This window comes from Xenopus tropicalis, chromosome 2, assembly GCF_000004195.4.
Source record: "Xenopus tropicalis strain Nigerian chromosome 2, UCB_Xtro_10.0, whole genome shotgun sequence".
Classification (NCBI taxonomy): domain Eukaryota; kingdom Metazoa; phylum Chordata; class Amphibia; order Anura; family Pipidae; genus Xenopus; species Xenopus tropicalis.
In genome coordinates, this window is record NC_030678.2 from 172121468 (window position 1) to 172144802 (window position 23335).

The window sequence follows — 23335 nt, forward strand, 5'->3', positions numbered from 1 at the left end:
AGTCACCCCGCTATAGTTCCAGGGGTACCCAGGGCACAAATAAGCACTCACCCCAAATCCCCCCCTAACTGGCCTTCAGGCTGGGCCCCCTTAGCCCATAACAAGGTTACAGATATATAGAAACATTGGGGTAACAGTCACCCTGCTATAGTTCCAGGGGTACCCAGGGCACAAATAAGCACTCACCCCAAATCCCCCCCCCTAACTGGCCTTCAGGCTGGGCCCCCTTAGCCCATAACAAGGTTACAGATATATAGAAACATTGGGGTAACAGTCACCCTGCTATAGTTCCAGGGGTACCCAGGGCACAAATAAGCACTCACCCCAAATCCCCCCCTAACTGGCCTTCAGGCTGGGCCCCCTTAGCCCATAACAAGGTTACAGATATATAGAAACATTGGGGTAACAGTCACCCCGCTATAGTTCCAGGGGTACCCAGGGCACAAATAAGCACTCACCCCAAATCCCCCCCTAAAGGAATTAGCAGATAAAGGCAAAGTAGTCCCTGCGGAAGGCACAGTGTAGGATAATATACAATATACAGTGCTATAATTGATGTAAATCTCTAGTATAATTAGAGGGCTCCCTGGGCAGCGGATCAGTACCGGTACCACTAACACGGCCCATATCATTATGCGGAATTATACGCAGGCTGTTCCATCTATTATGACTGTCATTATTCCCTGTGCTGGGTCTGTAGCCGTCGCTCTGCAATGAGCACTTCCCTGGCAGCGAGCAGGCAGCAGTCTCACCAGTGCGGGCTGGAGGCATCCCGGGGGGTCTCTGGGGTACGGGGCAGGGTGCAGAGCTTTAGTTCTACACTGGGGCTGGATCAGAACATCTTCATATGATCCAGTTGGGCTCCGGTTCCCAGGCAGATACAGTGGGGCTATGGCACAGACTGGGAGGTAAGTCTGCTGGGTTCTTGTACTTATATGGGGGGTGGGGGGTAAATGGAAGAAGCACAGGATTTGTAACCAGTATACACAAGCTGGTACCCAGGGTGTACATGGGCACATAGTAACCACACACTTACACACACACTTACACACAGCTGGGGAATCACTTTATTCCCAAAATAGAGAGGGGAAATGAGTGCGGGTAAGAGGAGCCAAGGGAAGTGCAGCCTAAGGGACTGGCAGGAGGTGGCAGGGAGACCGACTGTCAGTAAGTGGAACTGGTTGGTTATACTTTGCCTTTATGTCTAGTGTGCCAGTCTGTGAATGGGATCATCTGTAAGTGGCACTTGATATAAAGTGCGTGTTTGTGAATAGAATTACCTCTGTGTGCCACTATATATACTGTGTCTGTGCCAGTCTGTAAATATATTTACCTGTGTGCCACTATATATACTGTGCCTGTGCCAGTCTGTAAATATATTTACCTCTGTGTGCCACTATATACATTGTGTCTGTGCCAGTCTGTAAATATATTTACCTCTGTGTGCCACTATATACATTGTGTCTGTGCCAGTCTGTAAATATATTTACCTCTGTGTGCCACTATATATACTGTGTCTGTGCCAGTCTGTAAATATATTTACCTCTGTGTGCCACTATATACATTGTGTCTGTGCCAGTCTGTAAATATATTTACCTCTGTGTGCCACTATATATACTGTGTCTGTGCCAGTCTGTAAATATATTTACCTCTGTGTGCCACTATATATACTGTGTCTGTGCCAGTCTGTAAATATATTTACTTCTGTGTGCCACTATATATACCTGTGTCTGTGCCAGTCCTGTAAATATATTTACCTCTGTGTGCACTATAATATACTGTGTCTGTGCTAGTCTGTAAATATATTTACTTCTGTGTGCCACTATATATACTGTGTCTGTGCCAGTCTGTAAATATATTTACCTCTGTGTGCCACTATATATACTGTGTCTGTGCCAGTCTGTAAATATATTTACCTCTGTGTGCCACTATATATACTGTGTCTGTGCCAGTCTGTAAATATATTTACCTCTGTGTGCCACTATATATACTGTGTCTGTGCCAGTCTGTAAATATACTTACCTCTGTGTGCCACTATATATATTGTGTCTGTGCCAGTCTGTAAATATATTTACCTCTGTGTGCCACTATATATACTGTGTCTGTGCCAGTCTGTAAATATACTTACCTCTGTGTGCCACTATATATACTGTGTCTGTGCCAGTCTGTAAATATATTTACCTGTGTGCCACTATATATACTGTGTCTGTGACAGTCTGTAAATATATTTACCTGTGTGCCACTATATATACTGTGTCTGTGCCAGTCTGTAAATATATTTACCTCTGGGTGCCGCTATATATACTGTGTCTGTGCCAGTCTGTAAATATATTTACCTCTGTGTGCCACTATATATACTGTGTCTGTGCCAGTCTGTAAATATATTTACCTCTGTGTGCCACTATATATACTGTGTCTGTGCCAGTCTGTAAATATATTTACCTCTGTGTGCCACTATATATACTGTGTCTGTGCCAGTCTGTAAATATATTTACCTCTGTGTGCCACTATATATATTGTGCCTGTGCCAGTCTGTAAATATATTTACCTCTGTGTGCCACTATATATACTGTGTCTGTGCCATTCTGTAAATATATTTACCTCTGTGTGCCACTATATATACTGTGTCTGTGCCAGTCTGTAAATATATTTACCTCTGTGTGCCACTATATATACTGTGTCTGTGCCAGTCTGTAAATATATTTACCTCTGTGTGCCACTATATATACTGTGTCTGTGCCAGTCTGTGAGTGCAATTACCTGTGTGTGCCACTCTATGTAATGTGCCAGTCTGTGAACGAAATGATCTACATGTGCCACGTTATATTATATATTACATTATTATATATTGATTATTACATCAATTACATCAATATATATGCCATCCCTTTAAAGACAGAAGGGGCATGTGTTATTTTAAAGTGATATTTCTGGGCACAGCTTGCTGACTGCCCACGCTGCTTGGGTTACACTGGATTCAGTTCTAGGCAGCTGTATCTGTGCCCGACTGAGTGCCTCTGCCCTATGTTACCCAGCATGCATGGAACTGTGCCTTTCTTACCCCTATGTGCCACTCTGGGGGCCATTCTCTTTATATTTTCTATGTCACAGGTGTCAGTGCCCCACTGTCACCTGTGCCACTCTAGCAGTTCTGATCCTACCCCCCCCCCCCCCGCAGTAATGACCCCCCCAAATAATTTACATTTTTACAAATAATTTCCTTTTTCTCTGTAATAATAAAACAGTACTTGTACTTGATCCCAACTAAGATATAATTACCCCTTATTGGGGGCAGAACAGCCCTATTGGGTTTATTTCATGGTTAAATGATTCCCTTTTCTCTGTAATAATAAAACAGTACCTGTACTTGATCCCAACTAAGATATAATTACCCCTTATTGGGGCAGAACAGCCCTATTGTGTTTATTTCATGGTTAAATGATTCCCTTTTCTCTGTAATAATAAAACAGTACCTGTACTTGATCCCAACTAAGATATAATTACCCCTTATTGGAGGCAGAACAGCCCTATTGGGTTTATTTAATGGTTAAATGATTCCCTTTTCTCTGTAATAATAAAACAGTACCTGTACTTGATCCCAACTAAGATATAATTACCCCTTATTGGGGCAGAACAGCCCTATTGGGTTTATTTAATGGTTAAATGATTCCCTTTTCTCTGTAATAATAAAACAGTACCTGTACTTGATCCCAACTAAGATATAATTACCCCTTATTGGGGCAGAACAGCCCTATTGGGTTTATTGAATGTTAAATTTATTTTTAGCAGACTTAAGGTACGGAGATCCAAATTATGGAAAGATCCCTTATCCGGAAGACCCCAGGTACTAAGCATTCTGGGTAACAGGTCCCATACCTGTATATATAATTAGTGAGGGTTCCTGCAGAATGGAAATGCTGGTATCCAAGTGCAGGAATGTAGGAGAAATATGTGAGTACCGTATATACTTGAGTATAAGCCGATCCGAATATAAGCCGAGGTATCTAATTTTACCTAAGAAAACTGGAAAAACTTATTGACTCGAGTATAAGCCTAGGGTGGGAAATGCAGCAGCTACTGCTAAGTTTTAATAATCAAAATAAATACCAATAAAATTACATTAATTGAGGCATCAGTGGGGTATATGTTTTTCAATATTTATTTCAAAGAAAAACAGTAAATTAGCTCTGTAAGCGGAGAAGAAGGTCAACAAAAACAATATGAGTACTACCCCACACTCATTGCACATTGGCAAACTGGCAGCAGAGATGTAAGGGGAAATAAGTATTGCTAGTGGGAGCCTAGGCCAGGGCACTGGAGGGTCTGGTTGCAGGTGGCTTAATTTGCACACAAAGGAGAGAGGGTGCTAGTCTAGAGGGACCCATGGCACCCGACTCGAGTATAAGCCGAGGGTGACTTTTTCAGCACATTTTGGGTGCTGAAAAACTAGGCTTATACTCAAGTATATACAGTATATATATCAGGAACACTTAATGGGCAGCTATGGATTTTTGCAGCGCCACCTCCCATTTTTGATTGTGCTGATCTCCCAGAATGCCGCACTTCTAAGGATAAATATATAGCATAAGAGCTGCGTTCCGCTGTGTGGGCATTATGTAATCTGCTCTTATTAACCAATCATTCCCATCCATGATACCTAAAGGTGGCCATACACGCACCGATATTATCGTACGAAACCTCGTTTCGTACGATAATCGGTGCGTGTATGGCATGTCGGCGAGTCGACCGATATCGCAGGAAGCTGCCGATATCGGACGACTCGCCGATCGGCCAAGTTAGAAAATTTTGATCGGGCGCCATAGAAGGCGCCTGACCAAATTTCTCCCTTCAGAGCTGAATCGGCAGAAGGAGGTAGAAATCCTATTGTTTCTACCTCCTTACCTGCCGATTCAGCCCTGAATGGTGTGTGGCGGATCTTACGATGTTTTGTGCGACCGATGGTCGTACGAAACATCGTCGGATCGCCACGTGTATGGCCAGCTTTAGGGAAGGAGAGCAGATCTTGTGCTACAGAATTTGGCACATTCCGGGCCAAACTGGGCTGAGCTGTGGGATGGGGGCCACATCAACATGATTTGCACCCTGTCCCATAAGATTTCAGGCCGGCCCCATAGTGGCCCCAGGCAGGGGCAGATAAACTGCCGACTTGGTCTGAATTGGCCAAACCAGCAATTAAATGTTACTGGGTATGGCCCCTATAGACTCTGATTGGCTTCATACTAAACAAGCATTAGGGGGTTAAAGTACCAGCAAACACTACTCCTACTGGCTGGTCCTGTCGGCCAACTATGGGCCCATCGTCCTGTCTCATTCTGAGCTATATAGGGATACATTCATAGATACAGCCATAGATACATCCATAGATACATTCATAGATACAGCCATAGATACATTCATAGATACAGCCATAGATACATCCATAGATACAGCCATAGATACAGCCATAGATACATTCATAGATACAGCCATAGATACATTCATAGATACAGCCATAGATACATCCATAGATACATCCATAGATACAGCCATATATACATTCATAGATACATTCATAGATACAGCCATAGATACAGCCATAGATACATCCATAGATACATCCATAGATACAGCCATATATACATTCATAGATACATTCATAGATACAGCCATAGATACAGCCATAGATACAGCCATAGATACAGCCATATATACATTCATAGATACATTCATAGATACATTCATAGATACAGCCATAGATACAGCCATAGTACATCCATAGATACAGCCATATATACAGCCATAGATACATCCATAGATACAGCCATAGATACATTCATAGATACAGCCATAGATACAGCCATAGATACATCCATAGATACATCCATAGATACAGCCATAGATACATTCATAGATACAGCCATAGATACAGCCATAGATACATCCATAGATACATCCATAGATACAGCCATAGATACAGCCATAGATACATTCATAGATACAGCCATAGATACAGCCATAGATACATTCATAGATACAGCCATAGATACAGCCATAGATACATCCATAGATACAGCCATAGATACAGCCATAGATACATTCATAGATACAGCCATAGATACAGCCATAGATACATTCATAGATACAGCCATAGATACATCCATAGATACATTCATAGATACAGCCATAGATACATTCATAGATACAGCCATAGATACATTCATAGATACATCCATAGATACAGCCATAGATACAGCCATAGATACAGCCATAGATACAGCCATAGATACATCCATAGATACAGCCATAGATACAGCCATAGATACATTCATAGATACAGCCATAGATACAGCCATAGTACATCCATAGATACAGCCATAGATACAGCCATAGATACAGCCATAGATACATCCATAGATACATCCATAGATACAGCCATAGATACAGTCATATATACATTCATAGATACATTCATAGATACAGCCATAGATACAGCCATAGATACATACATAGATACAGCCATAGATACAGCCATAGATACATCCATAGATACAGCCATAGATACAGCCATATATACATTCATAGATACATTCATAGATACAGCCATAGATACAGCCATAGATACAGCCATAGTACATCCATAGATACAGCCATATATACATTCATAGATACATTCATAGATACATTCATAGATACAGCCATAGATACATCCATAGATACAGCCATAGATACATTCATAGATACAGCCATAGATACAGCCATAGATACATCCATAGATACATCCATAGATACAGCCATAGATACAGCCATAGATACATTCATAGATACAGCCATAGATACAGCCATAGATACATTCATAGATACAGCCATAGATACAGCCATAGATACATCCATAGATACAGCCATAGATACAGCCATAGATACATTCATAGATACAGCCATAGATACAGCCATAGTACATCCATAGATACAGCCATAGATACAGCCATAGATACAGCCATAGATACATCCATAGATACATCCATAGATACAGCCATAGATACAGCCATATATACATTCATAGATACATTCATAGATACATTCATAGATACAGCCATAGATACAGCCATAGATACATTCATAGATACAGCCATAGATACAGCCATAGATACATCCATAGATACAGCCATAGATACAGCCATAGATACATTCATAGATACAGCCATAGATACAGCCATAGATACAGCCATATATACATTCATAGATACATTCATAGATACATCCATAGATACATTCATAGATACAGCCATATATACATTCATAGATACATCCATAGATACAGCCATAGATACATTCATAGATACATCCATAGATACAGCCATAGATACATTCATAGATACATCCATAGCTACAGCCATAGATACATTCATAGATACATCCATAGATACAGCCATAGATACAGCCATATATACATTCATAGATACATCCATAGATACAGCCATAGATACATTCATAGATACAGCCATAGATACATTCATAGATACATCCATAGATACAGCCATAGATACAGCCATAGATACATTCATAGATACAGCCATAGATACATTCATAGATACAGCCATAGATACATTCATAGATACAGCCATAGATACATTCATAGATACAGCCATAGATACAGCCATAGATACAGCCATAGATACAGCCATAGATACATCCATAGATACAGCCATAGATACAGCCATATATACATTCATAGATACAGCCATAGATACATTCATAGATACAGCCATAGATACATTCATAGATACAGCCATATATACATTCATATATACATTCATAGATACAGCCATATATACATTCATAGATACAGCCATAGATACATTCATAGATACAGCCATAGATACAGCCATAGATACATTCATAGATACAGCCATAGATACAGCCATAGATACATCCATAGATACAGCCATAGATACAGCCATATATACATTCATAGATACAGCCATAGCTACATTCATCGATACAGCCATATATACATTCATAGATACATTCATATATACATCCATAGATACATTCATAGATACAGCCATAGATACATTCATAGATACAGCCATAGATACAGCCATAGATACATCCATAGATACAGCCATAGATACAGCCATATATACATTCATAGATACAGCCATAGATACATTCATAGATACAGCCATAGATACATTCATAGATACAGCCATAGATACATTCATAGATACAGCCATAGATACAGCCATAGATACAGTCATAGATACATTCATAGATACAGCCATCGATACATTCATAGATACATTCATATATACATCCATAGATACATTCATAGATACAGCCATAGATACAGCCATAGATACAGCCATAGATACATTCATAGATACAGCCATAGATACATTCATAGATACAGCCATAGATACATTCATAGATACAGCCATAGATACAGCCATAGATACATTCATAGATACATCCATAGATACAGCCATAGATACAGCCATATATACATTCATATATACATTCATAGATACAGCCATAGATACAGCCATAGATACATCCATAGATACATTCATAGATACAGCCATAGATACAGCCATAGATACAGTCATAGATACATTCATAGATACAGCCAGCGATACAGCCATATATACATTCATAGATACATTCATATATACATCCATAGATACATTCATAGATACAGCCATAGATACAGCCATAGATACAGCCATAGATACATTCATAGATACAGCCATAGATACATTCATAGATACAGCCATAGATACATTCATAGATACAGCCATAGATACAGCCATAGATACATTCATAGATACATCCATAGATACAGCCATAGATACAACCATATATACATTCATATATACATTCATAGATACAGCCATAGATACAGCCATAGATACATCCATAGATACAGCCATAGATACAGCCATATATACATTCATATATACATTCATAGATACAGCCATAGATACAGCTATAGATACAGCCATAGATACATTCATAGATACAGCCATAGATACAGCCATAGATACATTCATAGATACAGCCATAGATACATTCATAGATACATCCATAGATACATTCATAGATACATCCATAGATACATTCATAGATACATTCATAGATACAGCCATAGATACATTCATAGATACAGCCATAGATACAGCCATAGATACATTCATAGATACATCCATAGATACATCCATAGATACAGCCATAGATACAGCCATATATACATTCATATATACATTCATAGATACAGCCATAGATACAGCCATAGATACATTCATATATACATTCATAGATACAGCCATAGATACAGCCATAGATACATTCATAGATACATTCATAGATACAGCCATAGATACATTCATAGATACAGCCATAGATACAGTCATAGATACATTCATAGATACATTCATAGATACATTCATAGATACATCCATAGATACATTCATAGATACATTCATAGATACATTCATAGATACAGCCATAGATACATTCATAGATACAGCCATAGATACAGCCATAGATACATTCATAGATACATCCATAGATACATCCATAGATACAGCCATAGATACAGCCATAGATACAGCCATAGATACATTCATATATACATTCATAGATACAGCCATAGATACAGCCATAGATACATTCATAGATACATTCATAGATACAGCCATAGATACATTCATAGATACAGCCATAGATACAGTCATAGATACATTCATAGATACATTCATAGATACATTCATAGATACATCCATAGATACATTCATAGATACATTCATAGATACATTCATAGATACAGCCATAGATACATTCATAGATACATTCATAGATACATCCATAGATACATCCATAGATACATTCATAGATAAATCCATAGATAACAAGAATATAATGATATGAGTGGAATTATTAGGGCTGTAGGGTTTGGATTGGCTGACGCTCCTGGCTGATCCGAATCGTTACAATCACATGATTTTTTGTCAAATAAACACAGAAGTTGAACTTTTTGCAGCGCTCTTTAACCCTTTACATATACGGATATGGAGTCGGGGTTCGGCCGAATCAGGAGATAGTGGATTGGGTGCCTCCCCAGTAATTATAGGCGGGGGGGTTAAACAGCCGTATATCCCTTACTAGCAATCCCTTCCGTCCCTGTAGCAATGTGGGGCTCAGGGAATCCCCAATGGAATGGGTTGGTGCTGAGGTTGGAGTGGGGGCAGTGGGTTTATCCCTCGGTACCACTGGGCCGCAGTGTATCCCAAGCCTCTGAGCCCGGGGCTGGCACTCAGCGCTCCCCCCGTGTAACTGAGCCCAAAGCCAAACAGATGTTGCAGATAAAGTGCAGCGATTATTGTATAGTGTCCCAGAGGGGTCACACTCAGTACAGCCCCCCCGAGGTATCTCTCCTACTGACTAGTGATGAGCGAATCTGTTCCGTTTCGCTTCGCCAAAAAATTCGCGAATCTTTGAAAAGATCCGCGAAACGGGGAAAAATTCGCGAAACGGCGAAAATGTCGTGCGACAAAAAAAATTGTCGCCCGCGGCTATTATTTTGTCGCGCGGCTATTGTTTCATCTCCCGCGGCTATTGTTTTGTCGCGCGGCTCTTGTTTCGTCGCCCGCGGCACTTGTTTCGTCGCCCGCGGCTCTTGTTTCGTCGCGCGGCTATTATTTCGTCGCACGTGGCTCTTGTTTCGTCGCCCGCGGCTCTTGTTTCGTTGCGCGGCTCTTGTTTCGTCGCCCGCGGCTATTATTTTGTCGCACGGCTATTGTTTCGTCGCCCGCGGCTCTTGTTTCGTCGCCCGCGGCTCTTGTTTCGTTGCGCGGCTCTTGTTTCGTCGCCCGCGGCTATTATTTTGTCGCACGGCTATTGTTTCGTCGCCCGCGGCTCTTGTTTCGTCGCGCGCTATTGTTTTGTCGCCCGCGACTATTCTTTTTTGACGCCGGCGACAATTTTTGGACGTGTGGCGAATTTTTCCGCGGCGAAATTTTTCATCCGTTTCGCGAAACAATCCGCCAATGGCGAAACGCGGAAATTCGCCGCGAATCCATGCCTGGTGAAACTTTTCGCCCATCACTACTACTGACTCTGCTCCCCTCCAACCTGCATTACTCGCTATGGAAAGCTGTTTGTATTCTCTGCACTGCCGGTTCTGACTCCTACACTGGCAGTTGGTTACAGACCTGTCTGGGCTGCAGGAGTGCTGGCTTCACTGTTTCATGAGGCAGAACCGGCAGTGCAGAAGGGGACATGGGCTTCAGTACCAATGGGGATTAGAGAAACGTGAGAGAGTTGGTTCCGCCTCACGGTTTGTGTGAAATGTAAAAATCAAGCAAAGGGGAAGGGGGGTCAGTGAGGTGAGAGCTGAAATGGGGAGTCTGGGGGGGACGGGGGCGGCCGCACTGGGCAAACTGGGCATTTCATTTATACTTTACTTGCAGCTTGGGATGATCCTACAACAGTGTGTATAGTAAGGCAAGATGGTGTCAGGGGGAGGGGCTGTAACTGGGGGACAGTGTGTATAGTAAGGCAAGATGGTGTCAGGGGAAGGGGCTGTAACTGTGGGACAGTGTGTATAGTAAGGCAAGATGGTGTCAGGGGCTGTAACTGGGGCATAGTGTGTATAGTAAGGCAAGATGGTGTCAGGGGAAGGGGCTGTAACTGGGGGACAGTGTGTATAGTAAGGCAAGATGGTGTCAGGGGCTGTAACTGGGGCATAGTGTGTATAGTAAGGCAAGATGGTGTCAGGGGAAGGGGCTGTAACTGGGGGACAGTGTGTATAGTAAGGCAAGATGGTGTCAGGGGAAGGGGCTGTAACTGGGGGATAGTGTGTATAGTAAGGCAAGATGGTGTCAGGGGAAGGCTATTGTTAGAGTGTATATAGCAAGGTAGGAAGGCCCCCAGGAGACAGGGCTGCGAGTGTGAGATAGTGCAACTGCTGATAGATAGTGGCAGAGGTTGGGGCTGTAACTGGGGAATAATGTGTGCGGTAAGGCAAGAGGCTATCGGCTAAAGGTCTGTAACCCCATTCCCCAGCTCTGTAACCCCATTCCCCAGCCCTGTAACCCCATTCCCCAGCTCTGTAACCCCATTCCCCAGCCCTGTAACCCCATTCCCCAGCCCTGTAACCCCATTCCCCAGCCCTGTAACCCCATTCCCCAGCTCTGTAACCCCATTCCCCAGCTCAGTAACCCCATTCCCCAGCTCAGTAACCCCATTCCCCAGCCCTGTAACCCCATTCCCCAGCCCTGTAACCCCATTCCCCAGCTCAGTAACCCATTCCCCAGCTCAGTAACCCCATTCCCCAGCTCTGTAACCCCATTCCCCAGCTCAGTAACCCCATTCCCCAGCTCAGTAACCCCATTCCCCAGCTCTGTAACCCCATTCCCCAGCTCAGTAACCCCATTCCCCAGCCCTGTAACCCCATTCCCCAGCTCAGTAACCCCATTCCCCAGCTCAGTAACCCCATTCCCCAGCTCAGTAACCCCATTCCCCAGCTCTGTAACCCCATTCCCCAGCTCAGTAACCCCATTCCCCAGCCCTGTAACCCATTCCCCAGCTCAGTAACCCCATTCCCCAGCTCAGTAACCCCATTCCCCAGCTCAGTAACCCCATTCCCCAGCTCTGTAACCCCATTCCCCAGCTCAGTAACCCCATTCCCCAGCTCAGTAACCCCATTCCCCAGCTCTGTGACCCCATTCCCCAGCTCAGTAACCCCATTCCCCAGCTCAGTAACCCCATTCCCCAGCTCTGTAACCCCATTCCCCAGCTCTGTAACCCCATTCCCCAGCTCAGTAACCCCATTCCCCAGCTCAGTAACCCCATTCCCCAGCTCTGTAACCCCATTCCCCAGCTCAGTAACCCCATTCCCCAGCTCTGTAACCCCATTCCCCAGCTCAGTAACCCCATTCCCAGCTCAGTAACCCCATTCCCCAGCTCTGTGACCCCATTCCCCAGCTCAGTAACCCCATTCCCCAGCTCAGTAACCCCATTCCCCAGCTCTGTAACCACATTCCCCCAGCCCTGTAACCCCATTCCCAGCTCAGTAACCCCATTCCCCAGCTCAGTAACCCCATTCCCCAGCTCTGTAACCCCATTCCCCAGCTCTGTAACCCCATTCCCCAGCTCTGTAACCCCATTCCCCAGCTCTGTAACCCCATTCCCCAGCTCAGTAACCCCATTCCCCAGCTCTGTAACCCCATTCCCCAGCTCAGTAACCCCATTCCCCAGCTCAGTAACCCCATTCCCCAGCTCTGTAACCCCATTCCCCAGCCCTGTAACCCCATTCCCCCGCTCAGTAACCCCATTCCCCAGCTCAGTAACCCCATTCCCCAGCTCTGTAACCCATTCCCCAGCTCAGTAACCCCATTCCCCAGCTCTGTAACCCCATTCCCCAGCTCAGTAACCCCATTCCCCAGCTCTGTAACCCCATTCCCCAGCTCTGTAACCCCATTCCCCAGCTCAGTAACCCCATTCCCCAGCTCAGTAACCCCATTCCCCAGCTCAGTAACCCCATTCCCCAGCTCAGTAACCCCATTCCCCAGCTCAGTAACCCCATTCCCCAGCTCTGTAACCCCATTCCCCAGCTCTGTAACCCCATTCCCCAGCTCAGTAACCCCATTCCCCAGCTCTGTAACCCCATTCCCCAGCTCAGTAACCCCATTCCCCAGCTCTGTAACCCCATTCCCCAGCTCTGTAACCCCATTCCCCAGGTCTGTAACCCCATTCCCCAGCTCTGTAACCCCATTCCCCAGCTCTGTAACCCCATTCCCCAGCTCTGTAACCCCATTCCCCAGCTCTGTTACCCCATTCCCCAGCTCTGTAACCCCATTCCCCAGCTCTGTAACCCCATTCCCCAGGTCTGTAACCCCATTCTCCAGCTCTGTATCCCCATTCCCCAGCTCAGTAACCCCATTCCCCAGCTCTGTAACCCCATTCCCCAGCTCTGTAACCCCATTCCCCAGCTCAGTAACCCCATTCCCCAGGTCTGTAACCCCATTCTCCAGCTCTGTATCCCCATTCCCCAGCTCTGTAACCCCATTCCCCAGCCCTGTAACCCCATTCCCCAGCTCTGTAACCCCATTCCCCAGCCCTGTAACCCCATTCCCCAGCCCTGTAACCCCATTCCCCAGCTCAGTAACCCCATTCCCCAGCTCAGTAACCCCATTCCCCAGCTCTGTAACCCCATTCCCCAGCTCAGTAACCCCATTCCCCAGCTCAGTAACCCCATTCCCCAGCTCTGTAACCCCATTCCCCAGCTCAGTAACCCCATTCCCCAGCTCAGTAACCCCATTCCCCAGCTCAGTAAACCCCATTCCCCAGCTCAGTAACCCCATGCCCCAGCTCAGTAACCCCATTCCCCAGCTCTGTAACCCCATTCCCCAGCTCAGTAACCCCATTCCCCAGGTCTGTAACCCCATTCTCCAGCTCTGTATCCCCATTCCCCAGCTCAGTAACCACATTCCCCAGCCCTGTAACCCCATTCCCCAGCTCTGTAACCCCATTCCCCAGCCCTGTAACCCCATTCCCCAGCCCTGTAACCCCATTCCCCAGCCCTGTAACCCCATTCCCCAGCTCAGTAACCCCATTCCCCAGCTCAGTAACCCCATTCCCACCAGCCTCAGTAACCCCATTCCCCAGCTCAGTACCATTCCCACTCAGTAACCCATTCCCCAGGTCTGAAACCCCATTCCCCAGCTCAGTAACCCCATTCCCCAGCTCTGTAACCCCATTCCCCAGCTCTGTAACCCCATTCCCCAGCTCTGTAACCCCATTCCCCAGCTCTGTAACCCCATTCCCCAGCCCTGTAACCCCATTCCCCAGCTCAGTAACCCCATTCCCCAGCTCAGTAATCCCATTCCCCAGCTCAGTAACCCCATTCCCCAGCTCAGTAACCCCATTCCCCAGCTCAGTAACCCCATTCCCCAGGTCTGTAACCCCATTCCCCAGCTCAGTAACCCCATTCCCCAGCTCAGTAACCCCATTCCCCAGCTCAGTAACCCCATTCCCCAGCTAAGTAACCCCATTCCCCAGCTCAGTAACCCCATTCCCCAGCTCAGTAACCCCATTCCCCAGCTCAGTAACCCCATTCCCCAGCTCAGTAACCCCATTCCCCAGCTCAGTAACCCCATTCCCCAGGTCTGTAACCCCATTCCCCAGCTCAGTAACCCCATTCCCCAGCTCAGTAACCCCATTCCCCAGCTCAGTAACCCCATTCCCCAGCTAAGTAACCCCATTCCCCAGCTCAGTAACCCCATTCCCCAGCTCAGTAACCCCATTCCCCAGCTCAGTAACCCCATTCCCCAGCTCAGTAACCCCATTCCCCAGGTCTGTAACCCCATTCCCCAGCTCAGTAACCCCATTCCCCAGCTCTGTAACCCCATTCCCCAGCTCAGTAACCCCATTCCCCAGCTCAGTAACCCCATTCCCCAGCTCTGTAACCCCATTCCCCAGGTCTGTAACCCCATTCCCCAGCTCAGTAACCCCATTCCCCAGCTCTGTAACCCCATTCCCCAGCTCTGAGTCCCATAGTTATTTGCAAGTGTCGTTGCTACTGAAAGCAGTGTCTGTCTGTCCCTTGCTGCACTGCTGGTTCTGACAATGTAGCAAAAGTAGCTAATTCTAACTCTTGAAGCAATGCAGCAGAAGCCGGCTGAATAACAGACCTGCAGGAGAAATGACTTCTGCTACATTGTTTCAAGAGTCAGAACCAGAGGGGCCAAACAAACAGTTTTTCCTGGTACAAAAGAAAGTGCAGCAATAATGAATTAATGGCAAGATGCGTGGCGCTGATAGCCCTGCCGGGGGGGGGGGGGGGGGTATATATGAGGGGTGTGGCTGCTCGCTCTGCCCTCTGGGAGGCACAACCACTTAAACACTGAATATTTCTTGCTTTCTCTTTAGAGCAGTGGGACAGTCACAGTGCCAGGAGCAGCGCTATACATGGGAATCCAACCAGTGTCGCCATCCAGTGGAGGAGTAAGTAAGTGCAATAATCAGCTTCTTATCCAGGAGGCACAGGGGGAGGAGCAAAGTGTGAGTCTCATGGTGTGGGGCAGATAATATATGGACAGGGCTGCACACTGTCGGGGGGGGGGGGCTACCTGAAACCCCCACAATCACTATAGCAGAGGAACAGGTCAAACCAATATATAGAAAATACTATAAAGTTTATTTCATATTGAGCCCAATGCAACCGGGTCGAAACGCGTTGTTCTTAATATGAAATAAACCTTTTTGTATTTTCTATATATTGGTTTGACCTGTTCCTCTGCTATAGTGACAGGTAAGGGGCGGGGCAGGGGGCGGGTAAGTTTGCTACTTTGTGCCACGCCCCTTTAAAGATTTTATTTTTTAGGGGGAAACAGCACAGAGTCGTTGCACCACTGAGTTCTGCCTTGTTCTGCTGTCTGTCACATATACACGAGTCTACTCACACCTTCCCCTATAGATCTGCTGGTACTGTCACTGTGTGACTGCACCTCCCACCACCACCACCACCACAGTGACTAGTGCGAGACATGCAGTAAGTGTGGGAACTGTCTCATTTCTTTAAATGTTTTTTTATTGGTTAGTATTGCCACAGAACCCCTCAGTGACTGCTAATATCCTTATCATTTACAGTAGGGGGTACAGTATCCCTTATAATACATGAGTGATACTCAGAGTTCCCTGTATAACTCAGCCTGCAGCCTTGTGCCTTTATATGGGGGGCACAGAACCCCTCAGTGACTGCTAATATCCTTATCATTTACAGTAGGGGGTACATTATCCCTTATAATACATGAGTGATACTCAGAGTTCCCTGTATAACTCAGCCTGCAGCCTTGTGCCTTTATATGGGGGGCACAGAACCCCTCAGTGACTGCTAATATCCTTATCATTTACAGTAGGGGGTACATTATCCCTTATAATACATGAGTGATACTCAGAGTTCCCTGTATAACTCAGCCTGCAGCCTTGTGCCTTTATATGGGCACAGAACCCCTCAGTGACTGCTAATATCCTTATCATTTACAGTAGGGGGTACATTATCCCTTATAATACATGAGTGATACTCAGAGTTCCCTGTATAACTCAGCCTGCAGCCTTGTGCCTTTATATGGGGGGCACAGAACCCCTCAGTGACTGCTAATATCCTTATCATTTACAGTAGGGGGTACATTATCCCTTATAATACATGAGTGATACTCAGAGTTCCCTGTATAACTCAGCCTGCAGCCTTGTGCCTTTATATGGGCACAGAACCCCTCAGTGACTGCTAATATCCTTATCATTTACAGTAGGGGGTACATTATACTCAGAGCTGTATATGGACACGGAAGTCCTGGTGTTGCAGAACTATAACCAGTGTCTGTTCAGGATGAGATGGAGAAATAAATAACCCCGCTGCCCACACTGTAACTGTTACTAAAGTAAAATAAATATCCGATGATGCAGGGGATTTGGCAGAAGCAGTGATTCAGCCCCAGTTTCCTGCAGAGAAGCCCAGACATGTATCCCAGGCTGCCCGGCCCTGAGTAAATACAGGCAAAGCAGCCAGAAATATATTGTATTAAAGTGATACTGACACATGTTCTTTTTAACTTGACTCCCCTTAAACCTGATCCGGACTGGGATACAATATATATATATATATATATACCCAGAGGCACAAACAGCCCCCCCAGCCCAATAAATAGTGACTGACTGTGGCACCTTACAGCCCCCCTGGCATTCCCAGTACCCAGAGGCACAAACAGCCCCCCCAGCCCAATAAATAGTGACTGTCTGTGGTACCTTACAGCCCCCTGGCATTCCCAGTACCCAGAGGCACAAACAGCCCCCCCCCCCAGCCCAATAAATAGTGACTGTCTGTGGTACCTTACAGCCCCCCTGGCATTCCCAGTACCCAGAGGCCCGAACCGCCCCCCCCAGCCCAATAAATAGTGACTGTCTGTGGCACCTTACAGCCCCCCTGGCATTCCCAGTACCCAGAGGCACAAACAGCCCCCCAGCCCAATAAATAGTGACTGTCTGTGGCACCTTACAGCCCCCCTGGCATTCCCAGTATCCAGAGGCACAAACAGCCCCCCCAGCCCAATAAATAGTGACTGTCTGTGGCATCTTACAGCCCCCCTGGCATTCCCAGTACCCAGAGGCCCAAACAGCCCCCCAGCCCAATAAATAGTGACTGTCTGTGGCACCTTACAGCCCCCTGGCATTCCCAGTACCCAGAGGCACAAACAGCCCCCCCAGCCCAATAAATAGTGACTGTCTGTGGTACCTTACAGCCCCCCTGGCATTCCCAGTACTCAGAGGCACAAACAGCCCCCCCAGCCCAATAAATAGTGACTGCCTATGGCACCTTACAGCCCCCCTGGCATTCCCAGTACCCACAGATTGCCAGTCCAGGCCTGTGCTGATACTAAGCCAGTTCTGCCCCTGTCATTGGGCTCAGGGGGCCAATTCATGTCAGTCTTCTCCTTTATAAAAGCAAAACACATTGAATTCAACCTTCCCACCCTAGTGGCGCTCGGTCGCTTACTAATTGCCCCCCCCCCCCATGGTGTGATTGTGTGATTGTGCGATTGTGGGCACTCATTCATGTGCAGTGTAAGTATCGCCATCTAGTGGCTAGAAATAAAAGTGCAGGATGTCATTCTTGGATAATCTGTATTAGTTTATGAATTATTACACCTTTAACCTGTTTCTCCCTTTTCTTAGTTTTGGATCTTTGTACCAGTCTGTGGTTCTGACCAGTATTTTATTGCCCCCCAGGCCCTGATATGAACATGTGATCGCTGTCTCCCCATTGAGAAACATGGAGAATGTGACTTTGGGGTCTGCGGCGAGTAATTCCTGCACGTTCCACGAGGAGTTCAAGCAGATTCTGCTCCCGGTGGTCTATTCCGTCGTCCTGCTCTTTGGGCTCCCGTTGAACTTTATTGTTATCCTGCAGATCTGCCTGTCCCGGAAAGCGCTGACCCGTACGGCCATTTACACCCTGAACCTGGCGGTGGCCGACCTGCTCTACGTGTGCTCCCTGCCGCTGCTCATATATAACTACATCCAACAGGACTACTGGCCCTTCGGGGATTTCACCTGCCGGTTCGTCCGCTTCCAGTTCTACACCAACCTGCACGGCAGCATCATGTTCCTCACCTGTATGAGTTTCCAGAGGTACATGGGCATCTGCCACCCTCTGTCCGTTTGGCACAAAAAGAGGGGCAAGAAGTTCACTTGGGTGCTGTGTGGCATCGTGTGGCTAGTGGTGGGCATACAGTGCGGGCCAACCTTCATATTCGCCTCTACTGGGACCCAGCGGAACCGGACAGTGTGCTACGACCTGAGCCCGCCGGCCCTGTCCGACCAGTATTTCCCCTACGGAATCACATTGACTGTCACAGGGTTCCTCATCCCCTTTATCGCCATTCTGGCCTGTTATTGCCGGATGACCAAGATCCTGTGCCAGAAGGACGACCTCAACGGCGCGGCGGTGCGGCAGAAGAAGGACAAAGCCATCCGTATGATCATCATCGTGGTCATGGTCTTTGCCGTCAGCTTCTTCCCCTTCCACGTCACCAAAACCATTTACCTGGTGGTGCGTTCCCATTACGACGTGCCCTGCCTGGTGCTGCAGACTTTCGCCATCGTGTACAAGTGCACCCGGCCCTTCGCCAGCATGAACAGCGTCCTGGACCCCATCCTCTTCTACTTCACCCAGCAGAAGTTCCGCCAGAGCACCAAGGTCTTGGTCCAGAGAGTCACCTCCAAGTGGAAGTCGACCTCCTGCGAGAAAACCAGTGGGTGACATGGAGCTGCTGATTCTCCCTACCCATGCCCACCCATACCCACCCATGCCCACCCATACCCATCCATACCCACCCATACCCACCCATGCCCACCCATACCCATCCATACCCACCCATGCCCACCCATTCCCACCCATACCCCCCCCATGCCCACCCATACCCATCCATAACCCCCCATGCCCACCCATTCCCACCCATACCCCCCATGCCCACCCATACCCACCCATAACCCCCCATGCCCACCCATTCCCACCCATACCCCCCATGCCCACACATACCCACCCATGCCCAAACATACCCACCCATGCCCAGCCATTCCCGCCCATACCAACCCATGCCCACCCACATCCACCCATACCCACCCATGCCCAAACATACCCACCCATACCAACCCATGCCCACCCATGCCCAAACATACCCACCCATACCAACCCATGACCACCCATACCCACTCATGCCCAAACATACCCACCCATGCCCAGCCATTCCCACCCATACCAACCCATGACCACCCATACCCACTCAGGCCCACCCATGCCCAAACATACCCACCCATGCCCAAACATGTCCACCCATACCAACCCATGCACACCCATACCCACCCATGCCCAAACATATCCACCCATACCAACCCATGACCACCCATGCCCACCCATACCAACCCATGACCACCTATGCCCAAACATACCCACTCATGACCACCCATACCCAAACATTCCCACCCATGCCCACCCATACCCATTCATGCCCACCCATACCCACCCATGCCCAGCACTGGAACTGGTACCTTGGAGCTGGACCAGGGAGCTTACGTTTGGTTTGGCCACAGCAAGGGAGAGCCAATGACTATAATGGGAGCTGACCCGGGGCCCTGACGGTTCCTATATACCCCTGGCTGTGGCCCCGGCATTAAACAGGCGAATGGGAGAGACTGTCGGTGACTCCTGTAACGGAGACAATTGGCGCTGAATACACGGGCAGGGAGGGCACTACCCCCTGATATTGGCACTTAGCATGATGTAGGCAGCGGCAGTCTGTGGCAGTTTCCACAGGGTCGGACTGGGGGGTGAAGGCTGCATCCCCTAACCCCCCCCCCCGCAGGGCCCCCCATCCGACGTCCTCCCCCGTAAATTGAACGCGTCAGGGGAGGAGCAGTCGGACAGGGGGAGCGCAGGTAAGGGTTGGGTCTGGGCCGCTGGGGCCCACTAGAGCCAGGGCCCACTGGGATTTTTCCCTGTGTCCCAGCAGCCCACTCCGACCCTGAGTTCCCAGCTGTGGGTTGGTTACAGGGGTAGGTTCACCTTTCAGTTAACATTTATGTCATAGAATGGCCTATTCTAAGCAACTTTTCAATTGGTCTTCAGAAAAATAGTCATAAACATTATAATGTGTGGAATATAGAGGGCACCCCCTAGTGATCATTGAGGGGCATTGCAACTAAGAAAAAGTCTCAAAGAGCCTCTAAAAAGTTAACAATTTTATTTCAATCCATTAAAAACATAAATAACCCCTTTAAAGCGTTTCATGCTTACCCAGCACTTAATCATCTGACTCTTTCCAACTTTCAAATGGGGGTCAGTGACCCCGGCAGCCAAACAACAATTGCTCTGTGAGGCTACAATGTTATTTGTTACTTTACTTTTTATTACGTTTCTTTCTGTTTATCCCCTCTCCTATAAATATATCAGTTTCTCATTCAAACCAAAGCCTTGTCACTACGGTAATTCGGACCCTAGCAACCAGATAGCTGCTGAAATTCCAAACTGGAGAGTTGTTGAACAAAAACTGAAATAATTGCAAAACCACAAATAATAAAACAAAATAAAGACCAATTGCAAATATTACTCTCTGCATCATACTAAAAGTTAAGTCAAAGGTGAAAAACCCCATCATCCTCCATCTTAATTTGTAAAAATCTTCTGTTCGGCAGCCCTCCAGCAATTCACAACTGTAGCCTGGTGATTTCTATCTGGTTGCTATGGGCAGTGACCCTAGCAGTTAGCATTTTATATCTCAGGCTGCACAGAGGCAGAATAGTAAGGCAGATATTGGGAAGAAAGATACACAAAGGATAAGGAGTAAAGACCAAATAAGGGGATGATTCTTCCATATTATATTATATGTAGAAGTGATAGCTGCGCCATTTGCACCATTGCCAGTAATGCCAAGCACTTTTCCATAGATTGGAACAGCGCCCCCTGTGGGACTCTATGGGATGCTGCAGACAGCACAAGGAATAGACAAAAATCCTACATGGTTCCATCATGTGACTGATATCAGCGGAAATAGACTGAACCCAAATAATGACAGAGGGACCATGGGAACCAGGAATATATAGAGGGGGGGTAGATCTGATTTTCACCCCCCAGGGATTTCATATCTCGCGCTTTATTTCACTCTTGTACAAATGTCAGACTGTGAAGTATATTTTGCTGTAATGTAGAATACAAATCAATGTGAATTATCCTTACTGTGTCATTTTGGGGGTGGATAAAATTCTATTGGCTTCTTTGTATTTGTATAAACACACATTTCACACTGAAACCAGTTGATGGGGAATAAATGTGAACTGAGCACTTGTTTTTCTAGTTCTCAAGATATTATCAGTTTGTACACTTCTAATATAAAGAAATGGAAAGATCAGCGCCAACTACTGGTCATTTTGTCCAACCGCCAGGGACGCACAGTAAAACTTACAATAAACTGTTTTAATGGAATTGTGTCTGTTCTATTGAATTTCGTGCAACTGGACAGAGGCATTTTCAACAAAAAATGAAAATTCCCCACAACACAGATTTACTAAAGTTTTGGCAAATTAACTTGGCATTGGTGAACGTTCGCCCGTTTTTGCCAGGTAATATTCCCTCTGTGAGAACCGCCACTCATGCATCTCATTATCTATGTCCCCTCCCCTCTGCCCAGGTGCAAATTTGCCCTTTCTTTATCAATGACCCACAGGGAATGAAGGCATATCTGGGCATATATCCCCCCAAATGTGAACATGATATAAGGATTCCAAATGCCCAGAGTGGATCATTATCTCCCCAATGACAGGGGGGTTCGTTGGCATCTTGGGTGCCATTCTGTATATCTGCCACTAGATGGCAGTTCTGCTGCCCTGATATCTATAAGACGGGATGGGGCAAGAGCTCCCTCTAGTGGAAGAAGTTTATTTTATTTAGTTAGGAAATATTCAGCCGGCCATAAGGCTCAATGGGATAAGGGGCTATAACCTGCCATAATGCTGTTAGTGGGTGTGGGCAGTGTGGCAGCACTCAGCCTTATACAGATAATAACACAGCCACTTCCCACCAATTAAAATTCCCCTGCTAATTAATGTCATTATGTTGCACTGAATATGGGCATTAAAATGTTCATTCCCTCTGTGGCACCCCCTGCGCTGTACTGACCCATTTCTACTCTGTGGCCAACGTTTCAGGCCTATGACCTTTATTAAGAATAACTAATAGTAACAGTGCTTAATTATTTACAAGGAATGTCCATTGGCCGTGTGT

The 23335-nt window shown here is 46.4% G+C and overlaps 1 protein-coding gene across 5 annotated transcripts in view; it reads left to right on the forward strand.

Annotated features, from left to right (window-relative positions):
• Nucleotides 1-19902, forward strand: part of p2ry6 (pyrimidinergic receptor P2Y6) — a 39519-nt gene extending 19617 nt beyond the window's left edge. Inside the window, exons 3-5 of one of the 5 annotated variants that reach the window (XM_031897366.1) lie at nucleotides 15931-16009; nucleotides 16385-16552; nucleotides 18787-19902. In XM_031897366.1, the coding sequence (XP_031753226.1) occupies nucleotides 18830-19819 (990 nt within the window). In that variant the 5' untranslated portion in view covers nucleotides 15931-16009; nucleotides 16385-16552; nucleotides 18787-18829 and the 3' untranslated portion in view covers nucleotides 19820-19902. The remainder of the gene's footprint in view (nucleotides 1-15930; nucleotides 16010-16384; nucleotides 16553-18786) is intronic. The other 4 variants (XM_031897367.1, XM_031897363.1, XM_031897365.1 and 1 more) reach the window with 4 other exon arrangements.
• Nucleotides 19903-23335: the final 3433 nt, after the last annotated feature.